General features: G+C 36.4%; 1 protein-coding gene across 1 annotated transcript; it reads left to right on the top strand.

The window, feature by feature from the left end:
* Positions 1 to 9,716: 9,716 nt before the first annotated feature.
* Positions 9,717 to 12,343, top strand: LOC311587796 (taste receptor type 2 member 110-like; the record flags this gene model as incomplete). The annotated part of the gene is made up of 2 exons (XM_084764995.1): positions 9,717 to 9,790; positions 11,395 to 12,343. 2 exons carry the CDS (start codon positions 9,717 to 9,719, stop codon positions 12,341 to 12,343), a joined length of 1,023 nt encoding a protein of 340 aa, XP_084621121.1.
* Between the last annotated feature and the right edge of the window lie 726 nt (positions 12,344 to 13,069).

The raw sequence follows: 13,069 nt of genomic DNA, 5'->3' as shown, positions 1-13,069 counted from the left end.
CCAAGAAACAAAATGGAGTAGCCATTCTAATATCTAATGAAATATACTTTCAACCAAAATTATTCAAAGGACATGGGGAAGGACATTTCATAGTCATCAAAGGAAAGAAATCTGTCAAGATGAAGTATCAATTCTGAATATCTATGCTGCAAATGCAATGGCACCCACATTTGTAAAAAGAAACATCAATAAAGCTTAAATTACATATCAAATCCCATATATTATAGTAGGAGACTTCAAATCCCTTCTTCTACCAATGGACAGGTCATGGAGACAGAAAATAAACAGAGTAATAATGAAACAAAATGGCAATATGAATCAAATAGACCTAACAGATATCTACAGAACATCCCATCCAAACACAAAAGAATATACTTTCTTCTCAGCGCTTCATGGATATGGCCCTAAAATTGACCGTGTAGTTGTACACAAGACAAGTTTCAAGATATTCAAGAAAGTTGAAATAAAACCTTCTATTTTATCAGACAACCATGGATTAAAATGGACTTTAACAACAACAAGAATAAAAGAAAACCTACAAACTCATGAAAACTAAACCCCTCTCAACTCAATGACCACTGAGTTATAGAGGAAATAAAAAAAATTAAAGCCTTTGTGGAATGCAATGAGGATAAAGGCACAGTATACTCAAACTTACGAGATACAATGAAAGTAGTGCTAAGAGGAAAGTTCACAGCACTAAGTATCTTCATAAAGAAATCCTAGCTCTATAACAAAAAGAAAACACACTCAAGGGGAATACACAGGAAGAAATATCAAATTCAGGGCTGAAATCAATAAAATAGAAAGAAAGAGAACAATACAACGTATCAACAAAACCAAGAGCTGGTTCTCTGAGAAATCAACAAGATAGTCAAACCCTTAGGCAAACTACATCCTAGCATCCAAAATACAAAACCTGAAATGACAACAGACACTGATTAAATCCAATAATCATTAGGTCTTACTTTAAAAACTTTTATTCCACAAAATTGGGAAATCCAAATGAAATGCATGATTTTTTGAGAGATGCCACTTGCTAACAACAAATAAAGATCAGACAAACAACTTAAATAAACCTATAGACCCTAAGGAAATATAATAAGTCATTACAACCACCCAATCATTTTTTAGCAGAGAACTCTACCGGACTTTCAAAGAAGAGCTAATATCAATACTCCTCAAACCATTCCACAAAATAGAAAGAGAAGGACCATTGCCAAACTCATTCTATGAGGCCACAGTCACCCTGATATGTAAACCATGCAAATACTCAACAGAGAAAGACAACTCCAGACTAATCTCCCTTATGACTATTGATGCACTAAAATACTCACAAACTGAATCCAAGAACACATAAAAAAAACCATCATCCACCAAGACCAAGTAGGCTTAATTCAAAGGATGCAGAGATGGTTCAACATATGACAGTTTATCAGTGTAACTCATTATATAAAAAAAAAACAACTCAAGGGGAAAAAAACACAGGATGATCTTGTAAGGTGCTAAAAAGCATCTTTGGAGAAATCTAACACCTGTTCATGTTAAAAGTCTTAGACAGATCAGGGATACAGGGAGCATAACTAAACACAATAAAGTCAATAAACAGCAAGCCAATAATAGCCAACACCAAATTTAATGGAGAAAAAATTAAAGCAATTCCTCTAAAATCAGGAAAAATACAAGGCTGCCCACTTTCCTCATATATATTCAATAGAGTACTTGAACTTCTAGCGAGAGCAATAAAACAACTAATAAAGATCAAGGGGATACAAATTGGCAAAAAGTCAGAATGTCACAATTTCCAGATAACATAGTAGTATACATAAGTGACACCCAAAATTCTATGAGAGACCTGTGATAGCTAATAAACACCATCAGCAAAGTGGTTGGATAGAATACTGACTCAGAATAAATATAGCTCCCCTTTATACAAGCGATATATGGGCTGAGAAAGATATTATGGAAACAACACATTTCAAAATAGCCACAAAAATATAAAATATCTTTGTGTAACTCTAAACCAAGCAAGTGAAAGACTGGAATGACAAGAAGTTCAAGTCTTAGAAGAAAAAAATTAATGAAGATAGCAGTTAATGAAAAGACCTCCCATGCTCATGGAGCTTCCTGTGTCTCTGAGATGCTCCCCTACCAATCTCTGCTCTCTCTCCACCCTCTCCACACCTGATTCCCACCCCCTTTACCTGCCCCACCCCTCTCCAGTTTCCTCCCTCCATCTACTTCAGATGTCTTTATTTTATTTCCTCTTCTGAATGAGATTCAAGCATCCTAGCTTGGGCCCTCCTTGGCTTTTGTGGTCTATGGATTGTAGCATGGTTATCCTGTACTTTATTACTAATATCCACTTATAGGTGAGTACATACTAGCTGTGTCTTTCTGGGTCTGGGTTACCTCACTTGGGATAATATTTTCTAGTTCCAATCATTTGCCTGCAAATTGCATGATGCCTTTGTTTTTAATGACTAAGTAGTATTTCCTTGTGTAAATGTACCACATTTTCTTTATCCATTCACCTGTTGAGGGAAATCTAGGTTGTTTCCAGTATCTGGCTATTATGAATAAAGCTGATATAAATATAGTAGAGCAAGAGTCCTTGTGGAATGTTGGAGCATCTTTTGCCCAACTCCACCTTCTTACCACTCCATACGTCCAGGAGTGGCATAGTTGGGTCTTGAGGTAAATCTATTTCCAATTTTATGAGAAACCTCCAGACAAATCCTTTCCCACACATGCTGTAAAATGAGTTGTTGATCTTAGCCATTTTGATGAATGTAATATGGAATCTCAGAGTCACTTTGATTTTCATTTCCCAGATAACTAAGGATACTGAATGTTTTTGAAAGGATTTATAATATCTAAGAGTTTCTTTTTCCTGCTTTTATTATATTTCTTTTTAACATATACATTTATATTATTCTACATAATCATATTAAACTACATACAGCAGGAAGAACCATGAAATAATCAGGAATTACATAACTGTTATATTCATTGTGATTTGCAAACTTGAAGTAAACATCTTTCCAATCTTCTTGAGTCTAAGTTCCAAATGAAAATCCATATCTGTCATATCGCATCTCTATTAACTTAAAACATTTATCTAGATCTAAAACTGTCTTAACCCCTAACCAACTAAGCTTATTTGTAAGACTAAACTATCTGGTGTTAAACCCCATCAGAAGCTTGAGAAGGAATACAAATTAATTGCCTGAGTGAACCAGAAGTGCAGGTTAGCAGCTTCCAAACTGAAAAAAAAATGACAGAGACAGTTTATTGTCTGAACCGTCATCCAAAACATTGGATCATGATCTTCAGCCTTCTAGCCTAATATAACTGACAGACATATTTGTGAGGCAGGAGCTATTGAGTACTTGCTTACCCTGTCTTGGCAGAGTTTGACAGTCGACTCTGCCTGTATCCAAGCTTGTCCATTTTTAGGTACAATTCTGTCTGTGGCAGAACCGATGACATTTTGCCCAGTAGCTGGTTTGCCTCATTTGAAGCCATCTCCATAAGGACTATATTTGATACTCACCATCTTCTTTGAGGTAGGCTGGGTATTTTCAGGAGTTAACCTGTCTTGTTGTCAAGGAATCTTTAGAATAATACAAATAGCTGTAAGTGCTATATTCTGTAGGTCTCTGAGGCTTTTGAAGACCTCATCTAACTATTTTACCTTACATATCTATAGAATCATATCTATATGTTAGATCTAGGATATATATTCTTGTGATAAAAAGACTAGTAATTTACATTAACATGCTTTGCTAAACTAAAAATCTGCATGTATTACTTAATTATCCTAAACAACCTTCAATATCACTTTTAAGGCATTGGAAGTAAACCTTGTATTATAATTGAGTTGGATGGGTACACTAGCTCCTATATTTGTGTGTGTGTGTGTGTGTGTGTGTGTGTGTGTGTGTGTGTGTGTGTGTAATGTGAGTATGTATGAAGAATAATCTTATATTGAATTCTATACCAACATATCAAAATTAGCCTTATTTTACATCAATATACATAATTCTATACCAATGAATTAAAAACAACTTTATTTGTTAGTAACAATTACAGCCTTAATTTGAGAAGTAGATTCAGTAATCTACTTTTTGTTCTATCATCCCTATATATTTCTATAACTCTTCTTTCTTTTCAGCTCCTATCTCTTTACCTATGAAAGAAAGATAAAGGAAAAGAGAGACATCCCTGAGTCCAACCTAGTTTTCTCTCTGTATAAGACCACTAATAACTTATAACCAACTCCTGATGAAAATGAGTATCTATAGCCCAAGCAAGCAAACAGAAACCCTCCTTAGGGGAAATGGGGCATTGTTCTCTTGAGGCTCCTTCATGATGATTTAGGGCAAATAATACCTTTGAAGAGTCCCAAAGAAAATTGGGGAAATGGTTAAACAAGCCAAGGATAGCACTTGTGGTCCAGTTTCAAAATGTTGAGAAATTCTAGGCTTAATAGGAGTCCTGTGTGGGACAATCTGAAATACTGGGCCAATTGGTATCAGAAGCTTTCTACAAAGCGGTCCTGGAAGCTATCTTTTTCTGATGAGTAACAGCAACTGAAGTGCCTGAGGCTGGAACATGAAGGATGCAGGATGTCAGTGTCCAGCATGCTGAGAGAAGTGAATCCTGTCAGGTCTGATCCAGAGTCAATGCCAGTTATTTTGTCCTGAAATATACATGATTTCTCACAGGCATTGTACAGTTCTAAAATTATTTTTTAAATATTTTTATTTAATTTTAATTTATGTGCATTGGTATGAGGGTGTCAGATCTTGGAGTTACAGACAGTTGTGAGCTGCCATGTGGGTGCTGGGAATTGAACCTGGGACCTTTGGAAGAGCAGACAGTGCTCTTAACCACTGAGCCAACTCTCCAGCCCTACAGTTCTAAAATTATAATTGTATGAGGTGTTTGAGAGGCACAGAAAAATTAAGGCTGGTTCTCTTTGTATAAGCAGATGTAGGACATCTGCAAATCTTCATCTATGCCATATGAAGAATGACATCTAATAATAATAAGTCACAGGGATTCTGTAACCAACACGAAGTCAGTGCACATAGATTCATATGTCAGCCAGTCTCAGAGCTATTCTCCATGTAGTGGGATTAGCAATATAAGTTACCTGCTTGTTCTGTGGTTTGAATTCTTTACATCCCCATTGTGTCCCCCTCCCTCATCCCTCTCCCTCCGTCCCCTAGACCTCAGAAAGAGGAGCCTTTCTCCTCTTACATCTGACCTCAGCCTAGCAAGTGTCATCTGTCATACCTATGTCCTCTTCTGTGGAATCTGAGTCACTCTGATTTTCATTTCCTGGATGACTACGGACATTGAGTGTGTTGAAAAGATTTGTCATATCTAAGTGTTTCTTGATGGAGGATTTAGTGGTCCTTTGCTTAGGACTACACTTACTGGAAATGTAAATGCTTAATCTTCTTGTTTTCTTGTTTGTATTTCTTTTCCTTCAAGTATTGTGCCCGCCAAAATTTTAAGCTCCATACAGAATAAAAAAGGTGGCAGTGTTATTCCAGCCTTATTGAAGTGGCATCAGCACTTGTTATGTATCTCCTTTATTTAGATGGAGATATTGTTCTTTCTGTCGCTGATTTCTTCAGGTCCTTTATCAGGAAGAAATGATAAACTTTGTCAAATACATTTTGTATCTACTGAGGCAATGTCATCTATGCATTTAAGTTTGTTTGTGTACTGTGTGTCTGAGGTCGGGAGGGTGGGGGGCGGGAATCATGTCACCTAGCCTGCCCTCAAATTGACTCCCTGCCTTTATTTCATGCTAACGTGTAGCTGAGAAATTCTGTATCTCTGTCATTTACAGAAATTAATATTTTCATTCTTTTGTGTTGTATCCTTATCCAGTTCTAGCATCAGGGAAGTGCTTTCCGTTCTCTTTCAGTTTGTGGATAGTTTGTAAAATATTCTTACACACTGCCATTTTTGTTTTTTTAATGTTTGGTACAACTGTAGTCAATCAATCAGGTCCCAAGTTAATTAGTGGAAGATTTTTATAGCTGCTCCCTCAAATATTGTTGTTTAATTTCTTATAACTTACTGATTTGATTTTGGTAAGTCATATATTTCTAGCTTTTATTCTCTTCTTCTAGGTTAGTAGTTCTCAACTTGTGGATGTGACCACTTTGGAAGTCCAGTGATCCTTTCATAGGGGTCACACATCAAATATTCTGCATATCAGATATGTATATAATGATTTATAACAGTATCAAAATTATAGTTATGATATAAAAAGGAAATAATTTTATGATTTTGCATCATAACAACATTAGGAATTGTATAAAAGTGTCACAGCATTAGGAAGGTTGAAAACCACTGTTCTATTTTTCCCATTTTATGAGGTGTAAGGTCTCTACATATTCCCCTGGATTCTAATGGAATATGTTGTAACTTCCTTTTTTGAATTTGGATTTTATTTGATATTTCCTGTTATTTTAGGATGTTCTAATTTCTGATAATAAAATATTATGAAATTTATACTGAATTAGCATAACATTTTATGAACTGTCAAACTTGGTGCAGTGCTCCGGAGCTGCACTTAGCATACACATTAGGTTTTGAGTTCAATATCAGGGGACAAATTCCCATTAACACAATCAGAAGACCTGTTAATTCAAGTGAAACAGCCTATATGAAGCAGTGAAGTGTTTTGCTTTACTTAGAAACCCATGATAAATGTGCTGATGGTCTTGAGAATGAACATTTACTAACAGATGTTTAACAACTAAGAAGCCACATACACAATGCTAAGATGATGTCTGCTCGATGAATATATCTGGAGAAAAATCTACCTGGATAAAGCATATTTATGGTAATTTGCATTTATCCTATATTTCATCTGGTAATGACAGTTCCACATATGTTAACCCAATAGTAGTACGACAACAATTTAACACTGTTTCTGGTCATTTCCAAGACTGTTGTTGTAACAATCAATTTTATTCCTTGGAAACTATAATTATTATACATTATTTCCTATAATATAACTACAGCATTTCACAAGCTTCAGGATCTTTGGGTCTTGCTTAAATTGATACTTTTTGTTCTACAGAGAATAGAAATGTTTGCTAGCTATCAAATTTTCACACTTCAATTATACATTCAAGATTAGGTAAAACATACAAACACAGTAGATATCCCTTGGATTGGACAGGAGGCAAAGCTTTGGAAGAAGAGGACCTGGCATTTGGAAGCTACCTTTCTATTTAATGGACTCCACAGTATTTGAGTACACACATTTAATTCATGCAAGATCTCATGCCTGTTAGTCTCAGAGAAAAAACTAAGCATCCTGTCTTCTAGGCACTGTCATCTGCTAAGTGAACATGGGTCTTTGGCTACCTCAAATTACTATATGTTGGCATTCTTGTGATGTATTTTTAATATATTTATCAGAAGAACATGGACACACACCAGCAAAGAATAAGACTTACTGGCTTCACAGTATATTACCAGCTCCTGGATTTCTGGGTTCTTCACTAAGTGTCAATGAACTGACTATTACTGGTTTTTCCTGTTCTCTCTAACCATAACAGCACCCCAGGACTCAAATTAATCAATTTCTATCCAGTTTGGAATATCTTATTGCTTAGTTTGTTGTCATTTTCTTTACCAGTGCAAAAATGCATTGTCCCTCACAGAGAAATAATATGATTACCCACATTTGTCTCACTATGATATGATATATATATATATATATATATATATATATATATGCACTATAAAACATTTTATTTTTATCTTTAGCAGTACAAGGTACATTTAAAAACAAAACTACTAAAAACCCATGCAGAAGAGGACGTAATAAATTTACTTCTTTCTCTTCAATACAATGATTATATATAGAATATTTTTCAAAGATTATACGTAACAATACATTGACAAGAATAGGATTATAACTTTAAAAACAAAGATCAATGAATATGGATACACAGAAAATTGTCTGAGTCACCATGTTCACTATGGTTTAAATAGCCAGTATATAAAAGATGTCAAGGATGACACAACTAACATGAAACTCATTGATGACTTCTACTTCTTAATAAAATGCTGGTTCTAACATGAGTAATGCACTGCTCTATTCAAGTGCTGGCTTCCTTTTGCTGGCTTTTGGACATGTTGGAAATAACCCTTGGAGCCATTCTCATTTTGTCTGTAAAAGACTGTCCTTCCTCAGGAGCTGCATTTCAAGTGCACATTTAAGGAGTTGCCATCAAGAGTGAAGGGATCTAGTGAAAGGGCTTCAGGAGAAGCTCTTTGGGGCTGAGTGTAAGAAGACATCACTTAGTTCAGCCTCTTTTCTAAAGGCCCAGCAGGTGCTGCCATCAGCTTCCACTCCACACGGTTGTCCACTCTTCTAGCATTTTTTCTTCTCTAAGCATATTCTTATTTCCTGGAAGCAATAAGCTAGAAGAACCATTAGGTAGTTGTGTTAAATGGCCTTGCAAGAACACGTGTTACAGCCTAGGACACTAATCTGAGCTGTTCCTAAAGGTGGTGGAACCTATAACAAGTAAGAGGAGTTTACGAAATGGAGGCTATGTCACTGGAGGTGTGTCCTCCAAGGAGACATTAGGGCCACAGCTGTATCTTCTCACTTTTCACCTTTATGTTGTCTCATGACAGGAATGGTTTTGCTCAACTCATAGCTGGGTTGTTCTGTTCCTACCACAGACCTCAGAACAACGAAGCCAAGTGACCATGAGCTGAAACTTCAAGGATTTTGAACCAAAAATTCCTTCCTATAAAGAAAATTAATTCAGGTATTTTGATGTACTAGAAGCAAACTTGCAAGGACAGTCCCATCTCTGTGCTATTGGTATTTTATTTTCATTTTAGCTTTTCCTTAAAACTTTACTCTCTCTCTCTCTCTCTCTCTCTCTCTCTCTCTCTCTCTCTCTCTCTCTCTCTGTCTGTCTCTCTGTCTCTCTCTCTCTCTCTCTCTCTCTCTCTCTCTCTCTCTCTCTCTGTCTCAATTGTAGCATACTTTTCAATTTTTAGATTTTATAGTACACTTGCTCTTTGCATAGTGTGTTTTTAGGAGACTCTAGAGTCAGTTTTTCATGGTAAATTCTCCAGGTTTCCATGCCATAAATGAGAATTAAGAGACTTGTTTTTCTGATGCATGATATTATGGAATATATTATCTTCTTTAGTTTAATAACTCCTTAAATAAGGAAGGCTGTACAAGGCTTTTTCTTCCAATATTTCCCAGGATATGCATCATACATCTATCTTGGAGCCAAAATTGACGGTTACAGAGCAAGTGTTAGTAGTAGGTGAGGAAGTTTCAGTTTTTTGTTGCTAAGAAAGGTATCAAACTATGAACAGGAAGATGTAAGACTGAGGGGAAATCATCATGTGCAGATACACTCATTTACATGAAAGACAGCTCCAGGGACCATGTAAAAGTGCCATGTTCCTACACATGGGGGAACACTCCTAATGACTGCTGAATATTTGCACTTAATACTATAAAACAGTAACTTGGAATTCTGTTTAAAACAATGTCAAGAAATTATGAGGTAATCTGGATTTATAGGTGCAAGGACCATGAAAATTATTTCATTCCCAGATTAAGGAATTTTTCCAAAGATTGCTTAATATTTGTCCTTAATATTTTGTGATGGTAGTTTGGAGTTCTATTTATTACAATGTCAAAAAACTATGAGGGAAGCTGTGCATTGGGGAAGGAGGTTTGTAATCACATCATCCTTGCAATGCTGATGTGAGGGAATCACACGTTCAAGGCCTGTCTGGACTGCAGGATGGCTTGGGGGCCAGAAAAAGCAATTCCTGGAGACTTTCTCACAATAAAAAAAAGGTGGCTAATAATGTAGCTTGTCAGTCAGAGTGCTTGCATGACATGAGTAATGCTCTAGATTTAGTTGTTAAATCTGCAATAAATAATACAAAATACAGCAAAATTGTGGTATTACTAGGCATGAGCTAGATGCATGATTATTGAATCAGTGAGAATTTTATTGAAATATAAATAGAAGAGGGATGGATTTCAATAAATATGTACTTTGCATGTGTGTTGTGTGCATGTGTAGGTGACTGCCCAGATGGTGTAGTGTAAAGTGAAATTACTAGCATAATCTCTGTGATATGAAGATAACAGTGATAGCCAAAGTGTTGTTTAGATAACTTGGGTATTATCTACAAAGATTTTTGACCAATGTCTACATAGATTTGTGTGTGTGTTTGTGTGTTTGTTTGTGTGTGTATGTAATAAACATTTTCATCCATTTACTTAATTAAATCTTTATGAATCATTATCTGAGGAAACATCATGTACCAGTTTATATTCCTTAAGATGGTATGTGAGTTATAATTTTCAAATGTTGCAAGAACTTGTGTTGTGTGTCTAACTTTATAGATAAGGCAAAAAATGAACATAATGCAAATAAATATGCCTTTGTATGTTTGTTAGCACACGAGAAGTCAGCATTTCATTCAGTTTCAAAGAAGATCAAACTGCTGGATGGAAAGTATGCAGAGTCTGGATGATGTGGACTTGAGCTCTTTGGGAAGAAAATAATCAAGATTTTCATGAAGAAATTATGAATCATATCATGTGAAATTTAGATGTTTCCTAGTCAGTAATGTGTACATGTAATTTTAAAAGAATGAATATTATTAATTATTAATAACCAATATATAAAACTTTTAAGTTGAGTAGTGATACTATAAATTGATTTATGTTCTCACAGACAATGAAGAACAGGCATTTGTTTATCTTTTTTTTTAATTATTAATTTATTCTTGTTACATCTCATTGGTTATCCCATCCCTTGTATCCTCCCATTCTTCCCTCCCTCCCATTTTCCCCTTATTCCCCTCCCCTATGACAGTTCCTGAGGGGGATTACCTCCCCCTCTATATGATCATAGGGTATCAAGTCTCTTCTTGGTAACCTGCTGTCCTTCCTCTGAGTGCCATCAGGTCTCCCCGTCCAGGGGATATGGTCAGAGGTGAGGCACCAGAGTGTGTGAGAAAGTAATATCCCACTCTCCACTCTACTGTGGAGAGTGTTCTGTCCATTGTCTAGATCTGGGTAGGGGTTTAAGGTTTACCGCCTGTATTGTCCTTGTCTGGTGCCTAGTTTGAGTGGGACCCCTGTGCCCAAATCTGCCTATCATAATGTTCTATTTGTAGGCTTCTAGGACCCTCTGGGTCCTACTACTTTGCCTTTCTCCCATGAATCTCACATCTAGAGTCCCACTAGTATGTCCTCTCTTCTGTCTCTGTTTCCTGATAAGTGAAGGCTTTCGTGGGACATGCCCGTTGGGCTAATATGCAGATATAAGTGAGTATATACCATTTGAGTCTTTCTGCTTCTGGGTTAACTCACATCTTTGAAATCATCTTATTTGTGGAAATAGTAACAGGGACCTTAGGAAATGGATTCATAGCAGTGGTTAATATCATAGACTGGGTCAAGGGAAGAAAAATCTCTGCAGCAGACCAGATTCTCACTGCTCTGGCTCTTTGCAGACTCAGTTTGGTGTGGTCTGTGCTCGTTTGTACATTGTTATTCATATTGAGCCCACATTTGTTTATGAGTTCAGAAATGCTTACAGTGATGAGTATTATCTGGATAATGAACAACCATTTCAGCATCTGGCTCGCTACAAGCCTCAGTGTCTTTTATTTTCTCAAGATAGCAAATTTTTCTAACTCCTTTTTTCTTTACCTAAAATTGAGAGTTAAAAAAGTGATTTTAATGATGCTAATGGGATCTCTGATTTTCTTGATTTTAAACATTGCAATTGTAGAGACGTGTAGTCATTCCTGGTTTGATGTGTTTGAAGGAAATATGTCTTATAGTTTGAGTGATTCACCACAATTTCTGAGAGTCCTCTTATTCACCAACTCATCCAAGATTTTCTTAGTTGCCAATTCATCCCATGCTTTTTTACCCATCAATTCAATGTTCATGTCTATCCCCTTCAGTGTATCACTGGTAGCGTTCCTCCTGCTCATCTTCTCCCTGTGGAAGCATCATAAGAGGATGCAAACCATTGCCAAACGACCAGGAGATATTAGCACCATGGTCCATGTGAAAGCCATGCAAACTGGGTTCTTCATTTTGCTGCTGTATATGATATACTTACTTTTTATTGTCATAGGAATTTTGAGCCTTGGATTTATGGGAGAAATAGTGACAATTTTATTTGACTACTTTTCCGCATTAGCTTTTCCTATAAGCCACTCATTTGTTCTAATTCTGGGAAATAGTAAGCTAAGGCAAGCCACTCTGTGCTGCAGTGTCTGAAGAACTGGTCCAGTGATAGGAACATGGTGGGTCACTGACAAATTCCAAAGTTAATCATGAAAAAGCTTGAGGGTGATCAATTCATAGAAATGAGTGATCTAATTGGGGAAAAGAAAATGTGGGTCTCCTAAGCTCGATGGGGTTATACAGAAGAAGGGAGAGGAGAATAAAGAGGAAGAGAAGTGTATAAGTTATCTCATGAGGGAAATGGAAAAGGGAGAGCATTTTAGACAATGAGGAGTGAGGTAAAAACAGGAGGAGGAGGAGGTGTTTTCTCAGGGGGCTGATACCCCAAGAACATTCCTAAAATAATACCCTCATCTAGCTATGTGCTTACCTGTCCTTAATGATTTTCAGGCAAGGCTTTCAAATAGTGGCCAGATAAAGTTAATTTTAGGATTTTCCTAAAAAGACTTAGACATATTTTTTCTCAGGAAAAGACATAAAATGAATCATAGTGCAGGAAATCCCCAAGAATGTAACACACAGAGATGACAATCCAAAAGTTAGAGACAGAATAACAGTGGTTGCAGCATTTGGATCAGATTTGCTGGACCGGTGTCAAGCAGCTGTGCTGGTTTCTTGACTGTCACCTTTTCCACTGGATATGGTTATGTCAATAGACCTAGCTACCACTGTATTGTTTCACTTCCTTCATTGCATTAGTACCAGGACAAGGTTAGCTGTATTGCAAGATGGACACACAATGTTTATGTTATGCTTGAA

The sequence above is a fragment of the Acomys minous genome (assembly GCF_964271855.1).
Source record: "Acomys minous genome assembly, chromosome: 17".
Taxonomy (NCBI): Eukaryota; Metazoa; Chordata; class Mammalia; order Rodentia; family Muridae; genus Acomys; species Acomys minous.
The sequence above is the reverse complement of the archived record's forward strand: the minus strand, read 5'-3'. Positions and strand labels throughout refer to the sequence as shown.